Source organism: Panicum virgatum, chromosome 8N (genome assembly GCF_016808335.1).
Source record: "Panicum virgatum strain AP13 chromosome 8N, P.virgatum_v5, whole genome shotgun sequence".
Taxonomy (NCBI): Eukaryota; Viridiplantae; Streptophyta; class Magnoliopsida; order Poales; family Poaceae; genus Panicum; species Panicum virgatum.
The window spans coordinates 5,858,501-5,881,161 of NC_053152.1; the positions used below are offsets into that span (position 1 = coordinate 5,858,501).

Genomic DNA, 22,661 nt, shown 5'->3' on the forward strand with positions numbered 1-22,661 from the left:
TAGATGAAGTATCAACAGTGTATTTTATTATTAATTATCTAAGGAAATGAGCTACCTCCTTGCTTATTTGAAAAGGACAGAATTATAAGCATATCTGGTTTTCTAAACTTGTTTTAATAGATTCACATTTTCTAAGAGAAACTAAAGGTCAAATATATTTCTAAGACTTCTCATTCATATATACCCAAATACGTCTTGCAAAATTGGACGCTACCCCTAGCTTATTTTGAAAGGACAACTTAGTAAATTTTGATAAAGTATTAGTCAAATTATACCTACTACCTAGTTTATAAATTTTTATGAACAGATATATTTGGACATTGAAAAAGAAACTAGCTGTAAAATACACTTTCACAGACTTTCTCGTACCAAAATACGTCTTACATACAAAAGTGGATTGACGGAGTACTATATATACTGAAAACTGACTATAACATACATACATAGATGCACATGTTTAACCTAAATCCAGTAGCCGTCTAGTCCTACATACATACAGACACTACCAGAAAACAACAATATGCCGTGTGTCTAAAAGTTTGCCGTGTGCTTTATTTCGGGCACATGACAAAGACACCATTTGCCGTGTGTCTCACAGAAAACACACGGCAAACAAAAAACACTCGGCAAACCGGTCACTTTGCTGTGTGCCTTGATCCTGGCACAAGACACACGGCAAAGCAACCACAGCTTTGCCGTGTGCCTACACGGGGACACACGGCAAACTCGCATATATTCGCAGTGTATCGAGCCCTAGACACACGGCAAAGTTTGAAACTTGGCCGTGTGCCACAATTCAGGCACACGACAAAGTTCGTGTCTATGGCCCGGCACACGGCGAAGCAGCCTCCAGCGCCGTCCGTCTCCGTCCGTGCCGTCTCATGCTTTTTTTCGCCTTGTGCCTAAAAAAGCACACGGCAAACATGTTTGTTGTGTGCCCGATATTCAGCACACGGCGAAGCCAGCTTTGCTGTCGCATCTGGTTGCCGTCGGAGTGTTGTCGTCGGCTGCGCACGGCAAAGCTCTTTGCCATGTGTTTTCGTGGCTTTGTCGTGTGCCTTAGGCACACGACAAATAGGCGGCAGTGAGGATTCTATCAAACAAATACCTTTATCCAAAGTCCATCCCAAGAGATTCCAAACCATTCAGCTTTAGATCTTCCAATTAAAGCGTTGAAAGTACCCCGAAAGAGGAGGCCAGACCCAGTGCATGCAGCTTTGAGCCTTTGAATGAAATCCCAAAGGCAGGAGGGGGGAATCTCGAGCCTGCCGAATCTCGAGCCTGCCGGCCGGCCGGCCGACGACTGCCCGGCCGGCGAGTCCTTTGTTGCCTCTCCAATCCCTCACTGCATCGTCAGCATGGATGGATGGATGCTCGCAAAGTCTCGAGACACATGCATGCCTTTGTTGACTCTCCGTCGGCCTCGACCTGACGACTCGCACGTCACAAAACCTTGTCACTCTCACGTTGCCTTGCCTGATCCCCTCCCTTAGGTTGCTCCATCACGATTTCTTTCTTTGGCTCTGTCGTCCGTCCGGCCAGGGATCTTCTCCGGCCAGGGGCTGCGTTGTGGCCACTCATGTGCGACTCGAAACTTTCTCTCCGCAGACACAGTACAGACGCAGACAAAGACACGTGCGGTTCTTGACCGAATGCCTTTTATATATTGAAGATATTTTTTTCAAGAGACGTATATGATGCTGATGGTGCATAGGATTTGGTGTGTATATGCGAGCGGGTGTGTATATACAGTGAAGCTCGATGGCTGGTGGTCTAGTCTACGGACTGACAGTCATTATTATTAGAGTGAGCGCTCCAGTTTATTTTTCGTAAGGTTGTGTGTTTTTTAAGCAGAGGTAAGGAGGATTTCAAGTTCTGTTGTATCATCTTGACTACCTTTTTAAAAAATGCAGCAGCTCAATGAAACTGTGTACATGAGAGGACGAAAATGTCACTGTTCTTATAAAAGAGGAAAAATGCCACTGTCCTTATAAAAGAGAGAAAAATGTCACTGTTGCTTGTTTGCTATCAGTAGTGCGTACCGCTCGCGCTCGTGTAGTGCTAGTGGATTCCGAGCTCATCAGGTGGTGGTAGCAGCACTGGGTATTAAAGGTTGAGCACCTCGCCCTGGCGACGACGAAACAACACCACCGTACCATCGTGCGATGCAGATGTGCACGCAGCAGGTGATGACTGGGGACAATCAAAGGTGTACCACATGGAGCAGCAGAACTAGCTCTGGTGCGTCTACAGTCTCTCTCTCTCTCTCTCTGAGAAAATGTAGTAAAATTTTCTCACACATCTCTCTTCTCTCTCTGAGAAAATGTAGTAAAATTTCTCACACACATAGGCAGAGAGAGAGTAATAGAAAGAATAGAATATCTTATGCATGGCTCTATTTTTATTCATCATCAGTAGTGAGTGACTCCACTCCAGACCGAATGAATTCACCAATACGGGCGAGTAAATGCGAACCACCTCGGGGCCTGCAGCGTGTGCACGGACATGTAAATGCCACTGCGCGCCGGGTCGACGATCACCTTCAAGTGGTCACGTGTGCCCGCTCAGTCCATGCCGCCCATGGCCCCCGGCTGGGCATGGCCATCGCCAGGGCCCCCGCTGCCAAGATTACACACGTCCTCCTGCACCAGCTGCCCACATTATTGTTGTTGCTGCTGTCATGCTCCGCCGGCATGGGCTCTGCAATCTGCTCGCCACGGCGGGCACTGCATTGCCGCTCAATCACTGGATCACTAAAGTCAGGTCAGATCATCACCTTCACCTACCTGTGAATGAAGTGTTTTCAGATCACAACCATGCCTTTTATTGAAGTTGAAACTTTTGGAACCAACATAGAGTCCACAAACCACCACATCCTAAGATGCGCTGACCGCATCTGAGAACAAGCAGGTCACCACAGTGCCGCAACAACAAACATCCTCATCACCATCAGTTCCTACAAAATATACACTACTCTACTTTTTTCTCTTCTTTTTTCTTTTTATACAGGTTATCCAGCCGACGAGCTCGCTCAACCCCTAAATAGATATCTAAAACACATCCAACATACAGAGGAATCATCATGCTCTTGCCTAACTGAGGAGACCGCGAGAATTAAAATCCGCAGCAAAAGGCTCAAATCACTACACTCCGCAGTTCGGCTTGAGACATGATCTCCACGAAGTTCGTTCTATGATGCAGCCACAGAGGAACTAATGTTTCTTCATCACTCTGCTTATGAGGTCAACTAATCTAAACAACCCAGCAAGGATGTCCGCCTCAAGGCCTGAATAAATTATGCAGGAGAGGGGGTGAGAGTGATGCTGCCGTCAGCAGCTGATCTCTCCTTCCTCCGTGTCAACATTCATCAAGGGCGATACGCTGTCCACCATCTCGTGTTCAACCTCTTCCTCCGAATCTTTCTTCATGTCGACAACCGCTGGAGGTGATAAGCTGTCTTCCATCTCATGTCCCGCCTCTTCCTGGAAATCCTCATTTGTGCCCATGACCGTCGAGGGTGAGACGCTGTCCTGCATCCCATGTCCTGACTCTTCCTCGGAATCTTTCTTCACGTCAACATCCATCGAGGGTGATACGCTGTCCTCCATTTCCTGTTCAACCTCATCCTCGAAATCTTTCTTCATGAACAGGCCAAGCCTCTCCAGCGGGCTCCCTAGTCCTGGTGGCAAGTCCCCGCCCACAAATTCCACGACCAATTTTCCAGGGGGATTTGACTGCCATGTTCTGCTGAAGTTCTCCAGTTCCTTTAGGAAGTCACTGTTGTCAATATCGACGGTCTTCTTCATCTAAACAAAAGGAGATGATATTTAACAGCCGTCGCAGGTGCAACATCAAGCACATAAACTTGCTGGTCAGAAAATGACAAGCAGGCTCTACCATGCGTAGTGCCAGGCGTGCTGCCTCCCTTTCCTGCTCCCTCTTGATCCTCATTTCTTCCTCAAGCTTCCGTTGTGCAGCAGCTTCCGCAGCCTTAACCTGGGCCTCAATCCTTGCTTTCTCTGTAATATAGAAACAAAGGGTAAGCATCCACAGGAATTGCATAGCTCATTTCATCAGTAAGACATCATATAAACACAAAATAACCAAACAACAACTAACTGCTAATGAAGTCTGTACAGATATACATTACAACAACAACATAGCCTTTTGTACAGATATATCTGGGAATGTATATCATGTACAGATATACATTCCCAGCAAAAAAAAATGATACAAAGAGCAAAAGAAAAAAGGAAATACTTCCCCTAACTAAATCCACCCACCATCCTAATCTTTAACTAACCTCATTAACTACTGATTCTATTCTTAATCCTTGTAAACATAGTCTTAGTGATTGTCACAGTATTCCTCGACCTCAAGATGATCTAGCAAATATATGGATGTTCTTCATGTTTAAAGAGACTAAATTTGATTTCCTAAATACAAACTGGTTGGCAGATGAAGAATTTCAAGCACAAGACAATTTGATCAAACTAGGACAGAAATGATCCAGATATTCCTTTTTAACACAATCAAGTTGACTAACAACTACCTTAGAAGTGGAAAATGTTGGTGTATATTGAGCCCAAGTACAGAGGCCCATGTATAGGAGCTATATATCCCACCCTTCTAGGGTTTGGAGAAATACAAGCAATTATTCTCTCCTACATGGTATCAGCTAGCTTCTCCTTCCTCTAGCCGCCGCCGCCGCCATAGCTGGCCGGCCACCGGCGCCTCCTTCCCTTCCTCCCTTTGCTGCTGTTGTTCCCTTTCCCGCCGCCGCCGCTGGCCCCATGGCCGGCTGGCCGCCGGCTCCTCCCCTCTCCTCTTTCCCGACGGGTGCCACGCGTGCGGGTGCCGCCGCCGCCGCGGGCGCCACGGCCCACCTCGTGGCCGCCCCTCCTCCCCTGGCGCCGGCCACTGCTCTGCTCCCCGCCCTGGCGCCGCCCGTCGCTCCTCTGGCGCTCCGGCAGCCCCTGCTCCAGCAGCCGCCGCCGCCTCTGGCGCCCTGGGCGCTGCCGGATCCGCCGCCCCCGGCACTCCTCCGGTGCCCCAGGACCTCCTGTCGTGCCGTGCGCGGCCCCAAGGTCTCCTGCTGTGCCACGCGCGGCCCCGGTGCCTCCTCCTGCACCTACGCGGTACGCTCAGCCGGTGCAGTTGTACCGGCGCCGGTCGGCGCCGCCGCCGGCTCCAGAGGCTCCTGCGACGCCTACACCAGAGCCGTCGCAGCCGCCGCCTCCGCCGGTTCGCTCTCGAGTCGAGCGGGCGGTGTACCACCTGCCAGTCGTCCATCGGGATCCTCGACATATCCATCCCATGGTGACTCGGCGAATGGCGTCTCAGGCCGCGACTCTCTCCGCCGCCGAGGGAGAGCCGCGGGTCTCTCCGGTACCCTCCTCTGTCCACGATGCCTTGACGGATCCTCACTGGCGTCGCGCGATGGAAGAGTACGCGGCTCTTCTTGCCAACCAGACGTTGGACCTCGTGCCGCGTCCGTCTGATTGCAATGTGGTCACAGGCAAGTGGATCTGGACACACAAGCGTCGGGCTGACGGCACACTGGAGCGCTACAAGGCTCGCTGGGTTCTCCGGGATTTCATCCAGCAGCCTGGTGTGGACTATGATGAGACCTTCAGTCCAGTGGTGAAGCCCGCTACGGTGCGCACGGTCCTCTCGCTCGCGCTCTCTCGCTGCTGGCCTGTGCACCAGCTGGATGTGAAGAATGCGTTTCTCCATGGCACTCTGTCAGAGACAGTCTACTGTAGTCAGCCAGCGGGATTTGTGGGCTCGAGTCGTCCGGATATGGTCTGCCGGCTCAACAAGTCCCTCTATGGTCTGAAGCAGGCTCCTCGGGCTTGGTACTCTAAGTTCGCCACGTTCTTGCTGACTTTGGGATTCACCGAGGCCAAGGCTGACACTTCTCTATTCATCTACCGCCGTGGGAATGAGACTGCCTACCTGCTGCTCTATGTTGATGATATTGTGCTCACCGCCTCCAGTCAGCAGTTGCTTGAGCGTATTATCTCCTCTCTGCAGCAGGAGTTTGCTATGAAGGATCTTGGTCAGCTCCACCACTTCTTGGGCGTTACTGTTGAGACTCGCCCGTCTGGTCCGTTCCTTCACCAACGGCAGTATGCACTCGACATTCTGGAGCGGGTTGGGACGACTGATTGCAAGCCATACTCCACTCCTGTCGATACTCAGGCGAAGTTGTCTGCTGATCTGGGTGATTCCGTGGCTGATCCTACTGCCTACCGGAGCCTTGCCGGTACCTTGCAGTACCTCACCTTCACCCGGCCGGATCTCACCTATGTCGTTCAGCAGGTCTGTCTTCACATGCATGATCCCCGGGAGTCTCACCTTGCTGCACTAAAGCGTCTCCTCCGCTACGTCCGTGGCACTGTTGGCTTCGGCTTGGTTCTTCACCTCTCTCCCACCTCTGAGCTGGTGGTCTACACCGACGCTGACTGGGCTGGCTGCCCGGACACTCGCCGCTCCACTTCCGGCTACGCCGTCTTCCTGGGCAGCAACCTTGTCTCCTGGTCGTCCAAGCGGTAGACGGTTGTCTCCCGCTCCAGTGCTGAGGCGGAGTACCGAGCTGTCGCTAACGGCGTGGCGGAGGCGTCCTGGCTCCGACAGCTCTTGGCGGAGCTCTACAACCCGCTCGCCAAGAGCACGCTCGTCTACTGCGACAACGTCAGCGCCGTGTATCTCTCCACTAACCCCGTCCAGCATTAGTGGACGAAGCATGTGGAGATCGACTTGCACTTCGTGCGCTACAGGGTCGCCGTCGGCGATGTTCGGGTTCTCCATGTCCCGACCACCTCCGAGTTTGCTGACTTCTTCACCAAGGGTCTTCCCTCCTCGACGTTCTCGGAGTTTCGCTCCAGCCTCAACGTAGCCGGTGGCTAGTTGTGGCTGCGGGGGGGTATTTGCCCTTTGTACTTTCTTTTTGTCCAGTCTTGAACACCGCTGCGACGGTAGTTCAGACTGTGGGGGGTGTTGGCTTTCTTGTTGTCCAGTCTTGAACACCGCTGCGCCAGTAGTTCAGACTGCGGGGGGGTGTTGGTGTATATTGAGCCCATGTATAGAGGCCCATCTAGAGGCCCATGTATAGAAACTATATATCCCACATTTCTAAGGTTTGGAGGAATACAAGCCATTATTCTCTCCTACATAAAACAATTATGCACAAATTAATTTCAGTACAGTTTACAACATGCCACCAATATAAGCCCCTAGCAAATCAACTTAACCAACAACAAAAAAAGCCATTTGATCCCAACCAAGTTCAGGTGCAAACCAACAAGAACCAAAAATGAGCATAGTGATTGTGCAAAAAGAGGCATTTAGTAATAGTAATAATAGTAAAAGGCAGATCATGGTTCGAGCAAGGTTCGAGCAAGTGGACCACTACTCTCCTTGTGCTCGTATCCAAACTTCCAATTTCGCAACTGTAACCAGTCTACAAAAAATTAGCTCATATACCCTGTGGCCAACAGGAGTTGGCTGTGTACCAAATATTAGTTATTGGTTACAGATTAAGCTTATTATCACCAGTTCGGCACTATCCATCCATAATCAAGGTTCAAGAAAACGCTAGGCGCTAGGCCACTAACTAGTGAGTAAACGCGATTACACGTGATTAATCATGATTAAACGTTACACATATATATCAATAAAATAATAACAAAAGAACATTTGGGCCATTTTCATACCAATCTCAGCCCAGTATGATGAAAGTCCAATATGCCAACTAACCTTGTACTACATGGGCTGCAATTTGGCCCATCCAGCCCATCTCCACCTCATGCTTGCCCTAGCTTTGACAGAGCCAACACGACACAGCAGCCGGCAGCTGCCAGTCTCATCTCCCCAAGTCTCATCTCCTTCCTCTGCTCCATCCGCCGCCTCCATGGCGCATCCCTGGCGGTGGTGCGCACAGCAGCCCGCCTCCCCTCCACGGCGCATCACCCCTGCTCCATCCGCTCTCCTCCATGGCGCACCACCCCAGCTGTATCTGCTCTCCTCCATGGCGCACCACCGCCACCGCCACTGCCACAACTCTTCCTCCCCCTCGCGCTTTACTCCAGGCAGGACAGCGTCGTGCCCGATCCGTCGCCGCTGGGCCCCGATCCGCCGCCGGGGAGGGTGGAGGAGACCTTCCCGTGGCCGAATCTTGCCGGAGAAGGGGGCGCCGTTCCTCCGTCCGCTCCCCTCTCCACGGCGCATCGCCCCTGCTCCGTCTGCTCCCCTCCATGGCGCACCATCCGGCGGGCGACCACCTGCGGACACGACCTGGAGGCGCAAATCGAGCTTAGGGCCGCCAAAATCTAGCTGAGGGCAGTCCAAATCTCATCTCCCCTCTTGTTTTCTTCACCATCCATGGGTTGCTCTGTTCACCCAGCGTTTAATTGGGCGTTTATGGCCTAAACGACGCGCTGGGGGTCCGTTTAGCGCTTAAGCGCGATTAAACGTACGTTTAAATACGATTTCTCGAACATTGTCCATAATACAGAAAAGCAGTCAAAAGGAGCACGTTTGAATTAAGAGTACGGATCCATTTGCATCTAATGACCTAATGTCAGATCGTGCTATTCAAACCACAATCGATAGAATATAAACACCCAGGCCAAAATAGCACGCCCAGTGTTAGCATCTTCACCACTACATTCGTATCCAGTGTAACAGTGCAACCAAAACACTGCTAACACTTCTTTAAGAATGTTTTTGGAAGCCGTGGTTTCCCAAAGCAGTGTCCATAACATGTCGGTGTTTTTTCGGTTATAAAATTGTTCGCTAATCAAACCACTCCCTCACAAGATCCTGGAAGGGACCAGTCTATATATATATGGGCAAGGCTAAAATGCAACAAGGTGCATTCTCTGTACAAAATGCACCCACCCTGCAATTGCAATCGAGAGAATACATCAATTGCAACTGGGTGAATAGACCAATTACAACTTGACGGAACTGATTGCAACTGGCCGCGAACCAGTTGCAACTGGACACGAACTAGTTGCAACTCAGACCAACCCGGTTGCAACTGGACGCGAACTAGTTGCAACTTGGCGGTAACACTATATATATATTAGACGCTGCTAACACTTCTCCAGGAACATTTTTGGAAGCCATGATTTCTCAAAGCAAAGTGTCAATAACACATCAGTGTTTTTTCAGTTATAAAATATTCACTAATACAAAACCATCCCCTCACATGATCCACGAAGGGACCAGCATTGGTAAGAGATCACATTAATTAGATACATCTACTCACAGGAATGTTAAAGGTACATAAAACATATCCATCTTAAATAGCCATCAGACACTCTTACCTTCTTGCTGCCTTTTTTCCAGCCGCTCTTTTTCCAATTGTAATTTCACAGGATCTATACTCTTCCCCTGGGATATCAAAACAGCACATCAGCAAGAGCTCCATAACTGCAAGGGCATAACCCAACAACAAACCACTAAGTTCAGCGCATATTTTTCAAATATTACATGATCCAGAAGTGCCTTCTGTTGAGCCTTCACAATAGTCCCAGCAAAACGACTCCTGAGCATTGCAGCACGAAGGGCTCTGCTTGGCGACAAAGGTTCATCATGCAAATAACTTCCCTCTCCTGGAATTCACAACAGATGATGAAGTACATTAGCTAGGCTTTAATTTTTCATTGTTTCCAATAGGACTTAAACTATAAAGAAAGGAATTAAGTATGCGAGAAAATATGATACCTTGCCCAGAGGAAGCGAGAGGAGATGTTGAAGTTTCATTGCAAGACCGTGATTCATTTCCTAAAATACCAAGTATATTAGCAAAAAAGAAACCCCGATATAACATTGTGTGCAAAAAATCAACATACCAACTAAACCGGAGCTGTGCTCGTTTGCTTGTATCCTTGATATTTTAGCATTCTCCTAAAGATAGAAGATGTGGCTTTAGGTAGGAAGTTGAAATTCTGTTTATGCTGTGAGGCAGATGATAATGAGTCAAAATGAACGACATAAGGGAACTCATGCCCAACCTTAGTGGAAGGGAGAGAGCGATTTAAAGATGCCTCCCTGTTGCCAGTTTGAAGAGGATGATTTAAGGATCCCTCTTCGCTACCAGCTGCTTGAACAGGTGTATCTGAATGAAAAGGAAAACAGCAAAGTATTAATAATCACAAGTGACTCAATTGATCCCAGTAACAAAAACTTGTGACCCTTGACGTAAAGAAGTTATGCCATTGATACCTTTAGAAGAGGTCTGCTCAGAGCTGCGCACGGAAAATTTAATTTTCACCTGTACAGATAAAAGATAGCAGTACGTTCAAAATCATATTGCCACCAGTGAACCAAATCATCAAGCAAATAAGAGGATATTGTTATCTCACTTTGGAAGTTATCGCATCTGTCAGTGTCTTCTTCGCAAGTGAATTTGAACAAGCTACTGGCCCTCTAGCTGACAGCGCAACCGGCCCTGTAGCAACCGTAGACTTTGAATCTGTGGCAGTTCGAATTTTTATGACCTTCACTGTCTGCTGCTCTTGTACTGGGGTTCGGCCTCTAAATTTCCTTTCCACTGCTTCCCATTCTGAATCAAACATTCCATTCAATTCTTTAGCTATTTCATGGACATCATTGCCTGGAGGATTATACTTCATGGCATTTGAAAATGTTAGCCTCACATCTGCTGCAAACTCATCTGTGCTCACATACTGCTTGCTTGCGAGTTTCTTCTTAACAGTACCCAAATCCATCGGATGGCGGATAACATCAAAGTAATCAGGAATCTTAAATAGCACTGGGTCAACCGGTTTATTGAACAGCCAACCACTCTTGTGATCCATGAGCTTCCTTAAGATATTCCCGCACAGCCTTATCTTGCTAGTGTTCATACTTTCAACCTTGATCTTATAAGATGATTGGTGCTCGCATGTAGAAATTGATGTCACACCAGATTTTTGGGAGAGCTTGCTTCCCTCAAACTCGGAATCTGTACCAGAATCTCCTGATTCACTGCTTATATAAACTGCCCTCCTCTTTTTACAGGCCTGTGTCATCATCGTGTTAAGGGAGTAGCTTTCTTGTCTGAGTTGGAGCACCAATTCCCAGACTTGTAAATATTGAAACCCTGTCCAAGAGGCACAGAGCGCAATTTCTCAGTCAAGCCTGGAGATATAATCATTTAATAGCAAGCTATTAACACACCCAACAAAAGAGTAGGCGCATAGCCAACAGCATAACAGCAATGAGTTCAAATGAGTTATTTACAACAACAACATAGCCTTTTTTTCCCAAACAAGTTGGGGTAGGCTAGAGATGAAACCCGAAAGAAATAAGTTCAAAGTTCAGGCACATTGATAGCTAGTCTCCAAGCGCTCCTATCCAAAGCTATCTCTTTAGAGATATTCCAATTCCTTAAGGTCTCTCTTAACCGACTCATCCCACGTCAGTTTAGGTCTACCTCTACCCCTCTTTACATTATCGACCCGCTCAAGAACCCCATTACGCACCGGCGCCTCAGGAGGCCTTCGTTGGACATGTCCAAACCATCTCAGCCGATGCTGGGTAAGTTTCTCCTCAATTGGTGCCACTCCGACCCTATCCCGAATAACTTCGTTCCGGACTCTATCCCTCCTTGTGTGCCCGCAAAACCACCGCAACATCCGCATCTCTGCTACACTCAGTTGCTGGACATGTCGCCTTTTTGTAGGCCAACATTCAGCACCGTATAGCATCGCCGGACGAATTGCTGTCCTATAGAATTTGCCTTTTAACTTTTGTGACACCCTCTTGTCACAAAGGATGCCAGAAGCTTGTCGCCATTTCAACCAGCCAGCTGAAATTCTATGCCTAACATCTTCATCAATGTCGCCATCCTTTTGTATCACCGATCCTAAATACCGAAAAGTATCCTTCTGGACCACCACTTGTCCATCTAGACTAACGTCTCCCCCCTCATGCCTAATCGCGCTGAAATCGCACATCATGTACTCGGTCTTGGTCCTACTAAGTCTGAACTCTTTCGACTCTAACGTGCGTCTCCACAGCTCTAACTTCCTATTAACCCCTGCCCTACTCTCGTCAACTAGCACCACATCATCAGCAAAGAGCATACACCAAGGGATCTCACCTTGTATATCCCTTGTGACCTCATCCATCACTAAAGCAAATAAATAAGGGCTCAATGCTGACCCCTGGTGTAGGCCTATGTTAATAGGAAAGTCAGTGGTGTTGCCATCACATGTCCGGACAAACGTCGTCGCATCCTTGTACATATCCTTAATGAGGGTAATGTACTTAGTTGGGACTTTGTGCTTCTCCAAGGCCCACCACATGACATTTCTCGGTACTTTGTCATATGCCTTCTCAAGGTCAATGAAGACCATGTGCAAGTCCTTCTGCTCCCTATATCTCTCCATCAATTGTCGTATTAAGAAAATCGCCTCCATGGTTGACCTTCCAGGCATGAACCCAAATTGGTTATTTAACTTTAATAATTTTTGGGAATACAGTAACAAGAATTTCTGATATTAAAAAATTCATTATCATAAATTAATGTTTCTAAATTTGAAAGAATGGGCAAGCTATTTAACTTTATTTCAAAAAAATTTGAAAGAATGGGCAAACTCAAATCTAAAAGAAAAAAAAAGGGCAAACGTAGATTGATAGAAGTGTTGGATTACATTCTATGCAGTCCATACAAGTAATAAGTAATAACGCACATGAAATGACAATTCCCTAAAAAATACATTATGTATCGCAGGATACTGCAACAGGACTTCAGGATACTGCACATTTTTATAGCATGCTTGATATGTTCAAACTAATTCTTTAAGCACAGATCTTGAATCCATATGATCCAAGCAACGATCACAGCTCATAGCAGCTCTAGCATTCTACACTGTTTCCTTTATAGACATTCTATTAACAAGTAAAAGTTAAGTTTACTAGGTTTCACACAGGCCATGAAAAGATACTCAGAAACAAAGCCGAAAGATAAAGATAATGTTGGAGTATATTGAGCCCATGTGTATAGAGGCCCATGTGTAGGTATTATATATATACCCACCCTTCTAGGGTTGGAGGAATACAGCAATTATTCCCTCCATCCCGCCGTCGGCTCATGGCCGGCCGGCCGCCGGCCTCCTCTGTTGCCCGCCGCCGTCGGCTCATGGCCGGCCGGCCGCCGGCCTCCTCCTCCTCCTTTCCCTCTCCTCCTTCCCACCCCTCCCTTCCTCTGCTCTGAGCCCCGCCTGGTCCGCCGCCGCCTGGTCCCATCAAGGTCCCCTGCCTGCTCCTGCCGCCGCCGCCGCTGGCGCGCGGGGGGGGGGGGTGCGGATCTCCGGCTGGGGAAGCGGCCGTCGTCCTGGCGGCGCACGATCCGCCTGCTGGGGGCGCGGCGGACGTCGACTCGACGACTCCCCTGCCCCGCACGGGTGATGAGCCGCCCCTTCCTGGGCCGCCCCGGCTGCCCCTTGGGTTTCCTCCCCGTGGGCCGGTGCCCCATGGGCCGCCGCTGCCCCATCCTGTGGTCGCCGGCAGCGCCGCGGATGCCGAGCGCGCCGCGGTTGCTGCTGCTGGAGGGAGCGCCGAAGCTGCGCAGGCCGCCGCCGCCCACCGCGCCGCCGTCGATCCGGCCGTCCTGCGGGCCGCGGCACAGTTGCTGCAGGCCGCACTGCCGCTGCTGCAGGATCCCGCCGCCGCCGCTGTGGCCCACCGCGCCGCTGTCGCCGCGGGCAAGCGGCCCGCCACCGACGCCGCGCCTGATGCCGCGTGGACCGGGCTCGGGATGTCGCCTGCGAATGCGCCGCTCTCCGCGGGCAGCAGGCCGACGCCGCTCTCGCCGCGGCCCTCCTCGCCGCCAAGTCGGAGGCTTCGGCGGCCCAGGAGCGGGTCCGCGTGGTTGCCCTCGCCTAGGAGCGCGAGCGTGCCGCGGCCGACGCCTCCGCTCTCCTGGTCGCCGAGGCGGAGCGCTTCCTCCGCGCCTCCTCCGGCCAGCTGCCCGTCGACACCGAGCCAGGCGCCTCTTCCTCACGCCAGGCGCCGCCCGCTGGATCTGGAGCCCGGTACGACCCGACCGACCCCATGGTCGCCCAGCTCCACCTCCAGGCCGCCGGGGTCCAGAACATCAGGGCCCTAGTCTCCGTCCTCCTCGACCCCGCGTCGTCCTCCTACGGCCGCTGGCGGGACCAGGTTCTGCTCGCCCTCCGCCGGTACGCCCTCGACGACTTGCCGATAGAGGCGCGGGACGTGGCGTGGCTGTGACTCGACAACGTCGCCATGTCTTGGATCTTCAGGACCTCGTCAGGGTCCACGGCGGCACCGCGCGGCAGGCCTGGGTGGCGCTCGAGGGCCAGTTCCTCGGCAACGCCGAGTACCGCGCCCTCCAGCTCGACGCCACCTTCCGCAACTTCGTGCAGGGGGACCTCTCCGTCGATGAGTACTGCCGGCGGATGAAGAGCATGGCCGACGCTCTTCACAACCTCGGGGATCCAGTGTCCGATCGGGTCTTGGTGCTCAATGTCCTGCGGGGCCTGAGCAGCACCTACGACCACCTGAAGGGCTGGATCGCCCGTCAGAGGCCCTTCCCCACCTTCCTGCAGGTCCGGGACGACCTCGCCCTCGAGGAGATCACCAGGGGTCTCGCGCCCGGATCGTCCTCGCCCACCCCCTCCGCACTCGTTGCTGCTCCACCGACCTCCTCCGCTGCTCCTGTCACCTCCCTGCTCGGTGCTAAGAAGTATAAATATCCTCATATACCAAACGTTCGCTAATTAGTACTGCGTCTTCAAAATTGTAACCCTCCCAGGGCATATAAGCTACTAAAATGTTTTTTTCCTAAAGCAAGTTCCCCACCAACTGTAGCTGCTCCCGCTCCCGCCGGGCAGACCGGAGGAGGGGGGGCCGTGGACGTCGCCGCCGAGGGAGAAGTGGTGGCGGTGGTGGCACCGGTGGCCCTGCTTCTGGGGGTACCACTACCGGTGGGGGCCGTCGGGGCGCACCGACACCGGCTCCCGCTCTTGCCCCTGCCCCTGGAGGTACGCCCTGGCCATCCTTCAGCAACTCATGGTCAGGGCGCATCTCGATGTGGCCGTTCCAGGGTCCGGGAGGGGGGCCTCGTCCTCAGCTCCAGCCGACGGGCATGTTCACTGGCACTGCTCCTCTCTTCGCGCCGTCCTGGACTCCGCCCGCTCAGCCCAGCCAGCAGCCGACCTGGCCTGGGGGCTGGGACCAGGCCGCACTGGTGCCGTCCTTCAGCACCATGGGACTAACGCCGCCGGCCAGCACCGAGTGGATCGCCGACTCGGGTGCCTCGTTCCATACCACTCCTGATGCCGGTATCCTCACTTCTGTCCGACCCCCACACCCCTCTTGTCCTTCTATCATGGTTGGCGATGGGTCTTGCCTTCCTGTCACCGCCGTGGGTTCTGCTCCTCGTCTTCCTAATGTTCTTGTTGCTCCTCAAATGGTTCACAACCTTCATTCTATTCGCCAGTTTACTGCTGACAACTCCTGTTCTATCGAATTTGACTCCTCTGGTCCTACTGTGAAAGATTCGGCTTCCCAGCGTCCGCTCCTCCGATGTGACAGCCCGGGGCCCCTTTACACTCTTCGGCTTCCTTCTTCCGCTGCCTCGCCTTCGGCTTCTTCGTCTACTGCTTTTGCCGTGACGCCTTCTTCCACCACCTGGCACCGCCGGCTTGGTCACCCCGGCCGCGACATTTTGGCTCAGCTCAGCCGTAGTACCGATGTTCCATGTACTAGGGCTCCTGCTGAGCACCTCTGTCATGCGTGCCAGTTAGGTCGTCATGTTAGACTTACGTTTTCTTTTTCTTCTTCGCATGCTGCGCATGCTTTTGATCTCATTCACTGTGACCTGTGGACATCTCCTGTACTCAGCATGTCTGGCTATAAATATTATCTGGTCATTGTTGATGATTTTTCTCGTTACTCTTGGACTTTCCCTTTGCGCGCCAAGTCTGAGACCTTCCCCACCCTCCTTCACTTCTTTGCCTGGGTGTCCACTCAGTTCGGCCTCACCGTTAAGGCCGTCCAGTGTGACAACGGGCGGGAGTTCGATAACTCCACCTCCCGGTCTTTCTTCCTGTCTCGGGGTGATCTGCTGCGTATGTCTTATCCGTATACCTCTCCTCAGAACGGCAAGGCTGAGCGGATGATTCACACGACGAACGACGTCGTGCGCACCCTTCTGATCCAGGCTTCTCTCCCCCTGCGCTTCTGGGCTGAGAGCCTCCACACCACCACCTACCTGCTCAACCGCCTTCCGTCCACTGCTTCTCCTGCTCCCACTCCACACCACGCTCTTTTCGGTACCCCTCCTCGCCACGACAACCTTCGGGTCTTCGGGTGTGCGTGTTACCCTAACACCTCCGCCACCACTTCTCACAAGCTGGCGCCCCGCTCGACTCGTGTGTTCCTCGGGTACTCCCCTGACCACAAAAGGTACCGATGCTTTGACCTCACCTCTCGCCGCGTTCTGATCTCCCGACACGTCGTCTTCGACGAGTCGGATTTCCCATACTCCACCTCCTCCACACCTTCTGATCCCGAGCTGGCGTCTTTGTTTCCGACTGACCCGGTGGTTCAGCCACCGTTACCTGTCTGTCCTTTTCCTGTAGGTTTTCCCGGCACACCGGCACCACTTCCGGTGATCCCTGCTGCGCCGAGCGCGGTCCCGGTGCCCGCAGTCGCGTCACGCGCGGCCCCCGGACCTCCGGTCGTGCCGCGCGCGGACCCGGTGTCTCCCACGGTGCTGCAGCGGTACGCTGAGCCGGTGCAAGTGTACTGGTGTCGTTCGGCGTCGACACCGGCGCCGCCTCCTGCTCCGGAGGCTCCTGCAACGCCGACACCGGAGCCGTCGCCGCCGCCGCCTCCTTCGGCTCCCTCTCGAGCCGAGCCGGAGGTGGACCACCCGCCAGTCATCCATCGGGATCCTCGGCATATCCATCCGCCAGTCGACGCACTCGATATTCTGGAGCGAGCTGGGATGACTGATTGCAAGCCCTGCTCCACTCCTGTCGACACTCAGGCGAAGCTGTCTGCTGATCTGGATGATCCTGTGGCTGATCCTATTGCCTACCGGAGTCTGGCCGGCGCTTTGCAGTACCTCACCTTCACCAGGCCGGACCTCACCTACGCTGTTCAGCAGGTCTGTCTCCATATGCATGATCCCAGGGAGTCACACCTTGCTGCGCTGAAGCGTCTCCTCCGGTACATCCGTGGCACTGTGGACCTCGGCCTGGTGCTTCACCGCTCGTCCTCTGCTGAGCTGGTGGTCTACACCGACGCTGACTGGGCTGGCTGCCTGGACACTCGTCGCTCCACTTCCGGCTACGCCGTCTTCCTGGGCGGCAACCTGGTCTCCTGGTCGTCCAAGCGGCAGCCGGTTGTCTCCCGCTCCAGTGCCGAGGCGGAGTACCGGGCTGTCGCTAACGGCGTGGTGGAGGCGTCTTGGCTACGACAGCTCTTGGCGGAGCTCCACAGCCCGCTCGCCAAGAGCACGCTCGTCTACTGCGACAACGTCAGCGCCGTGTATCTCTCCACCAACCTCGTCCAGCATCAGCGGACGAAGCACGTGGAGATCGACCTATACTTCGTGCGCGACAGAGTCGCCATCGGCGATGTTCGGGTACTCCATGTCCCGACTACCTCCCAGTTTGCTGACATCTTCACCAAGGGGCTGCCCTCGTCGACCTTTTCGGAGTTTCGATCCAGCCTCAACGTAGCCGGTGGCTAGTTGTGGCTGCGGGGGGTATTAGCCCTTTGTACTCTACTTGTACTCTCATCTTGTCCAGTCTTGAACACCGCTGCGTCGGTTGTTCAGACTGTGGGGGGTGTTAGCTTTCTTGTTGTCCAGTCTTGAACACCGCTGCGCCGGTAGTTCAGACTGCGGGGGGGTGTTGGAGTATATTCAGCCCATGTGTATAGAGGCCCATGTGTAGGTATTATATATACCCACCCTTCTAGGGTTGGAGGAATACAGCAATTATTCCCTCCATCAGATAAAATGCAAGGATACAAGCAATGATTGCAGCTCATTGTAACTCTCGCATTCTACACCATTTCATTTCTAGACCTCCTGTTCCCAAGTAAAAATTAAGTTCACTGCCAAGTTCCACACAGACCATGAAAACATACTCAGAAACAAAGCTGAAAGCTAAAAGATAAAATGCTTGTTACCCCAAAACAACTCTATTTAACAGCTAGCAGTCACCCAGTACCCCAACATAAAACCTGAATAACTGAAAATTATGATGCTTAAAATCATATTTGCAGCACACCTCTCAACGTCGACATCTTGCCATCTTGGTATCTGGATTTCTAATTGTCACGCCTAACAAAAGGGTCTGGAGATTTGCCAAATAAATAGCAAAAACTATTGAAAAAAAGCATTTGCCGTTCAGGAATCTCTATATTTGGTTCTGCTACTGAAATTTTGCTCCTTTAGTTTTTGACACTGATTTGCTATGTGCTATTTTGTTTGTTAAACTCTTTCCATTTTTGGCTTTATAAGGTTACATATACCCATAAATGGAAATATTTTAACTTAAGTGATGAGAAATGATATGTAATTAGGCAGGTGGTTCTTTCGCCACTTGCAGAGGATACCCTGGTCATAATGATGCAATTTTGGCATGATTTTGTACACCCAAATCCAAACAAATTAAACTGATAACTAATAGCGATGGCGAAAACAGAATATCACATAAAATGAATCAGTTCAAAGAAAATGGAAGGTGCAAATCTTAAGTGGAAAAAAGAACCAACTTACGGAGATTCATCAATGGCAACTCCAACTCTCCCTAATAGTAATGGTATCACCTCAAACTGTTAATAATAATGATATTCCATTTCAAGTGTTCATTACTATCGCAAATTACTATAATTGCTACTATTTCATTCAATCATACTTCATCGTACACATAGTTGCGAACGAAACAGCACAATTAGGGGGAATTTATTTGGAGTTTTGGACGATTGTAGATGTCATTTCGTTGGCACACACAGTATTCAGTTCAAATTTGTCCTATGATTTTCAAGAAAATAACACCAATCCAAACACATCCCTTAAACGCCGCTCCCAGCGGTGGAAACAAGCAGCGGATACAACACATATTATCTCTTGTTCTGTATACAAAACAATCATGAACCAGGTCAAGCACCCATACAGCAACTATGTATCTGAAAGAACTAAACATCAAAAAGCAGAGCCGTGTGGCGCACCAATGTACCACTGAACCCGTTAAACGCATCACAGGAACCACAGGATCAGGCACGCGATGCATTAGCCAAACCCTAGGGTCCCCAACTAATAACCTAACAAAAAGTGACTACAGGGAGGTCGAGGCTCCACAAGGACTGGTCAAGAGTTCGTCTCGGTGGAGATTTGGTGTTTAGGTCCAGCCCTTTCGGATTGGCGAGGAAATGAGTTCCATTCCCCTGCAAATCCGAAAGGAACGGATCCATTCCCTGACGGCGCAGGCGAGCCCTAGCCTACCTCGACGAGCCAGCCCCGAATAAGGCGCACCGATTCCCCAGCCATCCCACCCGAACCGACGGAACCGGCCGGCCCGTTCTTGAAACCCTAGGTAGGATCAGGGCATGCTACAGAAACGAGCGCCTAAATCTGCCAGCACCCGCACGGAGGGGGGGGGGGGGGGGGACGAGAAAAACAGCAGGGGCCAGACACCGACCTGGGGGACGCCTGGCGCTCTCCGGCGCGGACGAGAGCTGGGGGCCGCCGGACCGTGGCCCCCTCCGCGAGGCTCCCCGCCCCTCCCCTCCCCTCCCAGATCCTCCGCCTCGGGGGAGGGCGGATCGAGGTGGGCGGCCTCGCCCGCGGCGCGGAGGGAGCTGGGAAGGGAGGGGGCGCGCGCTCGCCCGCCCGCGGACGCCCCGCCTCTTCGCCGGAGGGAAGCGGGAGCAGGATTAGGGTTGCGGGCGCGGCCTATCGGCGGCGGGGGAGGGCGGAAGGAACGTGACGAGGCCTCCTTCCTTTCGCTCGGTGGGGGCTTCGGACTCGAACTCGGACTCCGTCGAATGGGAGGAGGGAAAGGAAGGTGTGGGTGGGTGAGCTCGTGGCGGGTCCAGCGTGTGGGCCGAATTGGGGGGCGAGGCGGTTGTTGGATGGGCCAGCTCTGGAAAATGGTTGGGCTGGTTTTTTTGTTGTTGAGGGAAAACGATTGCACGCAAAGCACGGCCCACGCAAGCCCATAGAGGCCGTTTTTTTTTCCAACGAGGCCCATAGAAATTTGGACACTTTGATGAAAACTGCTTAATTTTTTTTAGATTAAAAATGCTTGATTTCTAGCAACGAGCTGTTTGTGGAAACAAGCGATGGGGGAATCTATATATCGCGTGTGCTACTGCACTCGATCGTGTCGCAGAAGCGCTTCCGCGCCGCGCCCTCGGTCCTTTTCAATTTTTGAGGCCCGTTTAGCATATGGCCCATTTTAATCTAGCGATTCAGTTTTTCTACATACCAACCATTTTCCTATTCCGTTTGTGTCTACCTTTCAATGTCTCGATTACTGGAGTAGTTAAGAGTTATCGCTGCCTCTCGCTCTCTCTGTTCGTTTCTTCCATCTGTTCCTTCCCCTACTTGTCACTATCTCTCTATTTCTTCCTGTGCTTTGCTTTGCGGCGACAGCAAAGCAATAAGCAAGCTATATATCCATGCTTTTCTTTTCTTTTCTTTTCTTCTTCAACAAATATATACCGCAAGTCTGCAACCAACATTCAGTGCATATGTTTAAGTTTCCCATCAAGTTTTGATTCTAAAATGAGAACGGCATTTATATGCATTGAATACTGATGATGAGCGAAAGGGCATGTAACCTGGTGATTACAAGAGCTTCAGTAATACCTCATATTCTGGGTTCGACTTTTCATGAAAGCGAATATTCCTGGATTTAATAACATTGTGCTTTTAGTAGTAGCCAACGTTCTCGTTTACAGTGAGGCGCCTACGGTGACTTCATCAATCTCGAGGATTTGCTAGCTCAATCTTCGAAGATGCTCATAGGGGTAGGATTTTTGCGTACATGCGTTCATAGGAGTGAGTGCAGCTCAGTCCAATGGAACATTCTAAAATGTTTTCAAACAAATTCTTCAGGAATATTTTAAAAAGTTCTAAGAGAACAATCTAAAATGTTTCCAAATAAATTATTCAAAAATATTTTAAAATATTCAAAACTTTTTCCACTAGAACATTGTGAGTTGTTCTCAAACATTTTTTTTTCACTTAGACACTTCGAAATGTTTACAAACTTGTTCGGGAACTTTTTGAATGTTAAGGAACATTTTGAAATGTTCCAGTGGAACAATCAGAAATATTTCCAAACAAATTCTTCAGAAAACATCTTAAAATGTTCAAAACTTTTTTCCGAATATTTTTGGCAATTATCCAGAACATTGTGAGTTGTTCTCAAACATTTTTTCACTTGACACTTTGAAATGTTTTCAAACTTGTTCGGGAACATTTTGAAAAGTTCTAATGCAACATTCTGAAATGTTTCCAAACAAATTATTCAGAAATCTTTTTTTTTGAACATTTCTAGCAACTATCCAGAACATTGTTAGTTGTTCTCAAACATTTATTCACTTTGGCACTTTTGAATGTTCAGAAACATTTTAAAAAGTTCCAATGGAACATTCTGAAACTTTTTGAATGTTCACGAACATTTTAAAAACTTCCAATGGAACATTCTGAAATTTTTAGAAGTTTAAAAAAAATTTTGAACATTTCTAACAACTATCTAGAACATTGCAAATTATTCTCAAATATTTTTTGAAATGTGTACAACCTTGTTCGGGAACTTTTTGAATGTTCAGGAACTTTTTAAAAAGTCCCAATGGAACATTATGAGTTTGTAAATATTTCATAATGTTTACAGACTCCTTCGGGAACTTTTTAAATGTTCAAGAACATTTTAAAAAGTTACTATGGAACATTCTGAAATGTTTCCCAACAAATTTCCTCATGAACATTTTAAATAGTTCTCAAAACATTTTTTAGAAAACTTCTGAGTTTGTTTTCAAACATTTTTTCACTCGACACTTTGATTTGAAATGTTTACAAGCATGTTCGGGAACTTTTTGAATGTTCAAGAACATTTTAAAAAGTTCCAATGGAACATTTTAAATTGTTCAAAAACTTTTTAAAAAGTTCCAATGGAACATTCTGATTGTAAACATTTCAGAATGTTTACGAACTCCTTCGGGAACTTTTTTAATGTTCAAGAACATTTCAAAAAGTTCCAATCCCAACAAATTTCCTCATGAACATTTTTAATAATTCTCAAAACTTTTTACAGAAAATTTCTGAGTTTTTTCTCAAAAATTTTTTCACTCGACACTTTGATTTGAAATGTTTACAAACATGTTCGGGAACTTTTTGAATGTTCAAGAACATTTTAAAAAGTTCCAATGCAACATTCTGAAATGTTCCCCAACAAATTTTTAAAAAAAAGTTTCGGAACAATCTACTAAACAGATCAGAATGCACTTTTTGAAAACTTGTAAATGTTTCGAAACAAATCTGAATGTCTGGAACACTTTGAATTGTTTCAAAAGCTCTGAAAGTTTTTCGGAATACTCTGGAAATTTGAATGTTTCTAAACAAATCTAAATGTTTTGGAACAAAAATGAAT

At 49.9% G+C, this 22,661-nt stretch overlaps 1 protein-coding gene across 3 annotated transcripts; it reads right to left on the minus strand.

Annotated features, from left to right (window-relative positions):
- Positions 1-2,800: 2,800 nt before the first annotated feature.
- Positions 2,801-20,041, minus strand: LOC120684535 (transcription factor GTE8-like). 3 transcript variants are annotated; one of them, XM_039966391.1, is made up of 10 exons: positions 19,704-20,041; positions 10,377-11,116; positions 10,237-10,285; positions 10,026-10,129; positions 9,858-9,918; positions 9,736-9,804; positions 9,502-9,623; positions 9,336-9,402; positions 3,898-4,019; positions 2,801-3,806 (listed from the first exon to the last, which is right to left on the minus strand). In XM_039966391.1, the coding sequence occupies exons 2-10, from the start codon at positions 11,046-11,048 to the stop codon at positions 3,330-3,332; spliced, it is 1,743 nt and encodes a 580-aa protein (XP_039822325.1). In that variant the 5' UTR covers positions 11,049-11,116; positions 19,704-20,041; the 3' UTR covers positions 2,801-3,329. The 3 variants fall into 3 exon arrangements, with proteins under 3 accessions (XP_039822325.1, XP_039822324.1, XP_039822323.1); XM_039966390.1 differs by lacking the exon at positions 19,704-20,041 and adding an exon at positions 18,782-18,806 and having other exon boundaries at positions 9,736-9,795; positions 9,864-9,918; XM_039966389.1 differs by lacking the exon at positions 19,704-20,041 and adding an exon at positions 18,782-18,806.
- Positions 20,042-22,661: the final 2,620 nt, after the last annotated feature.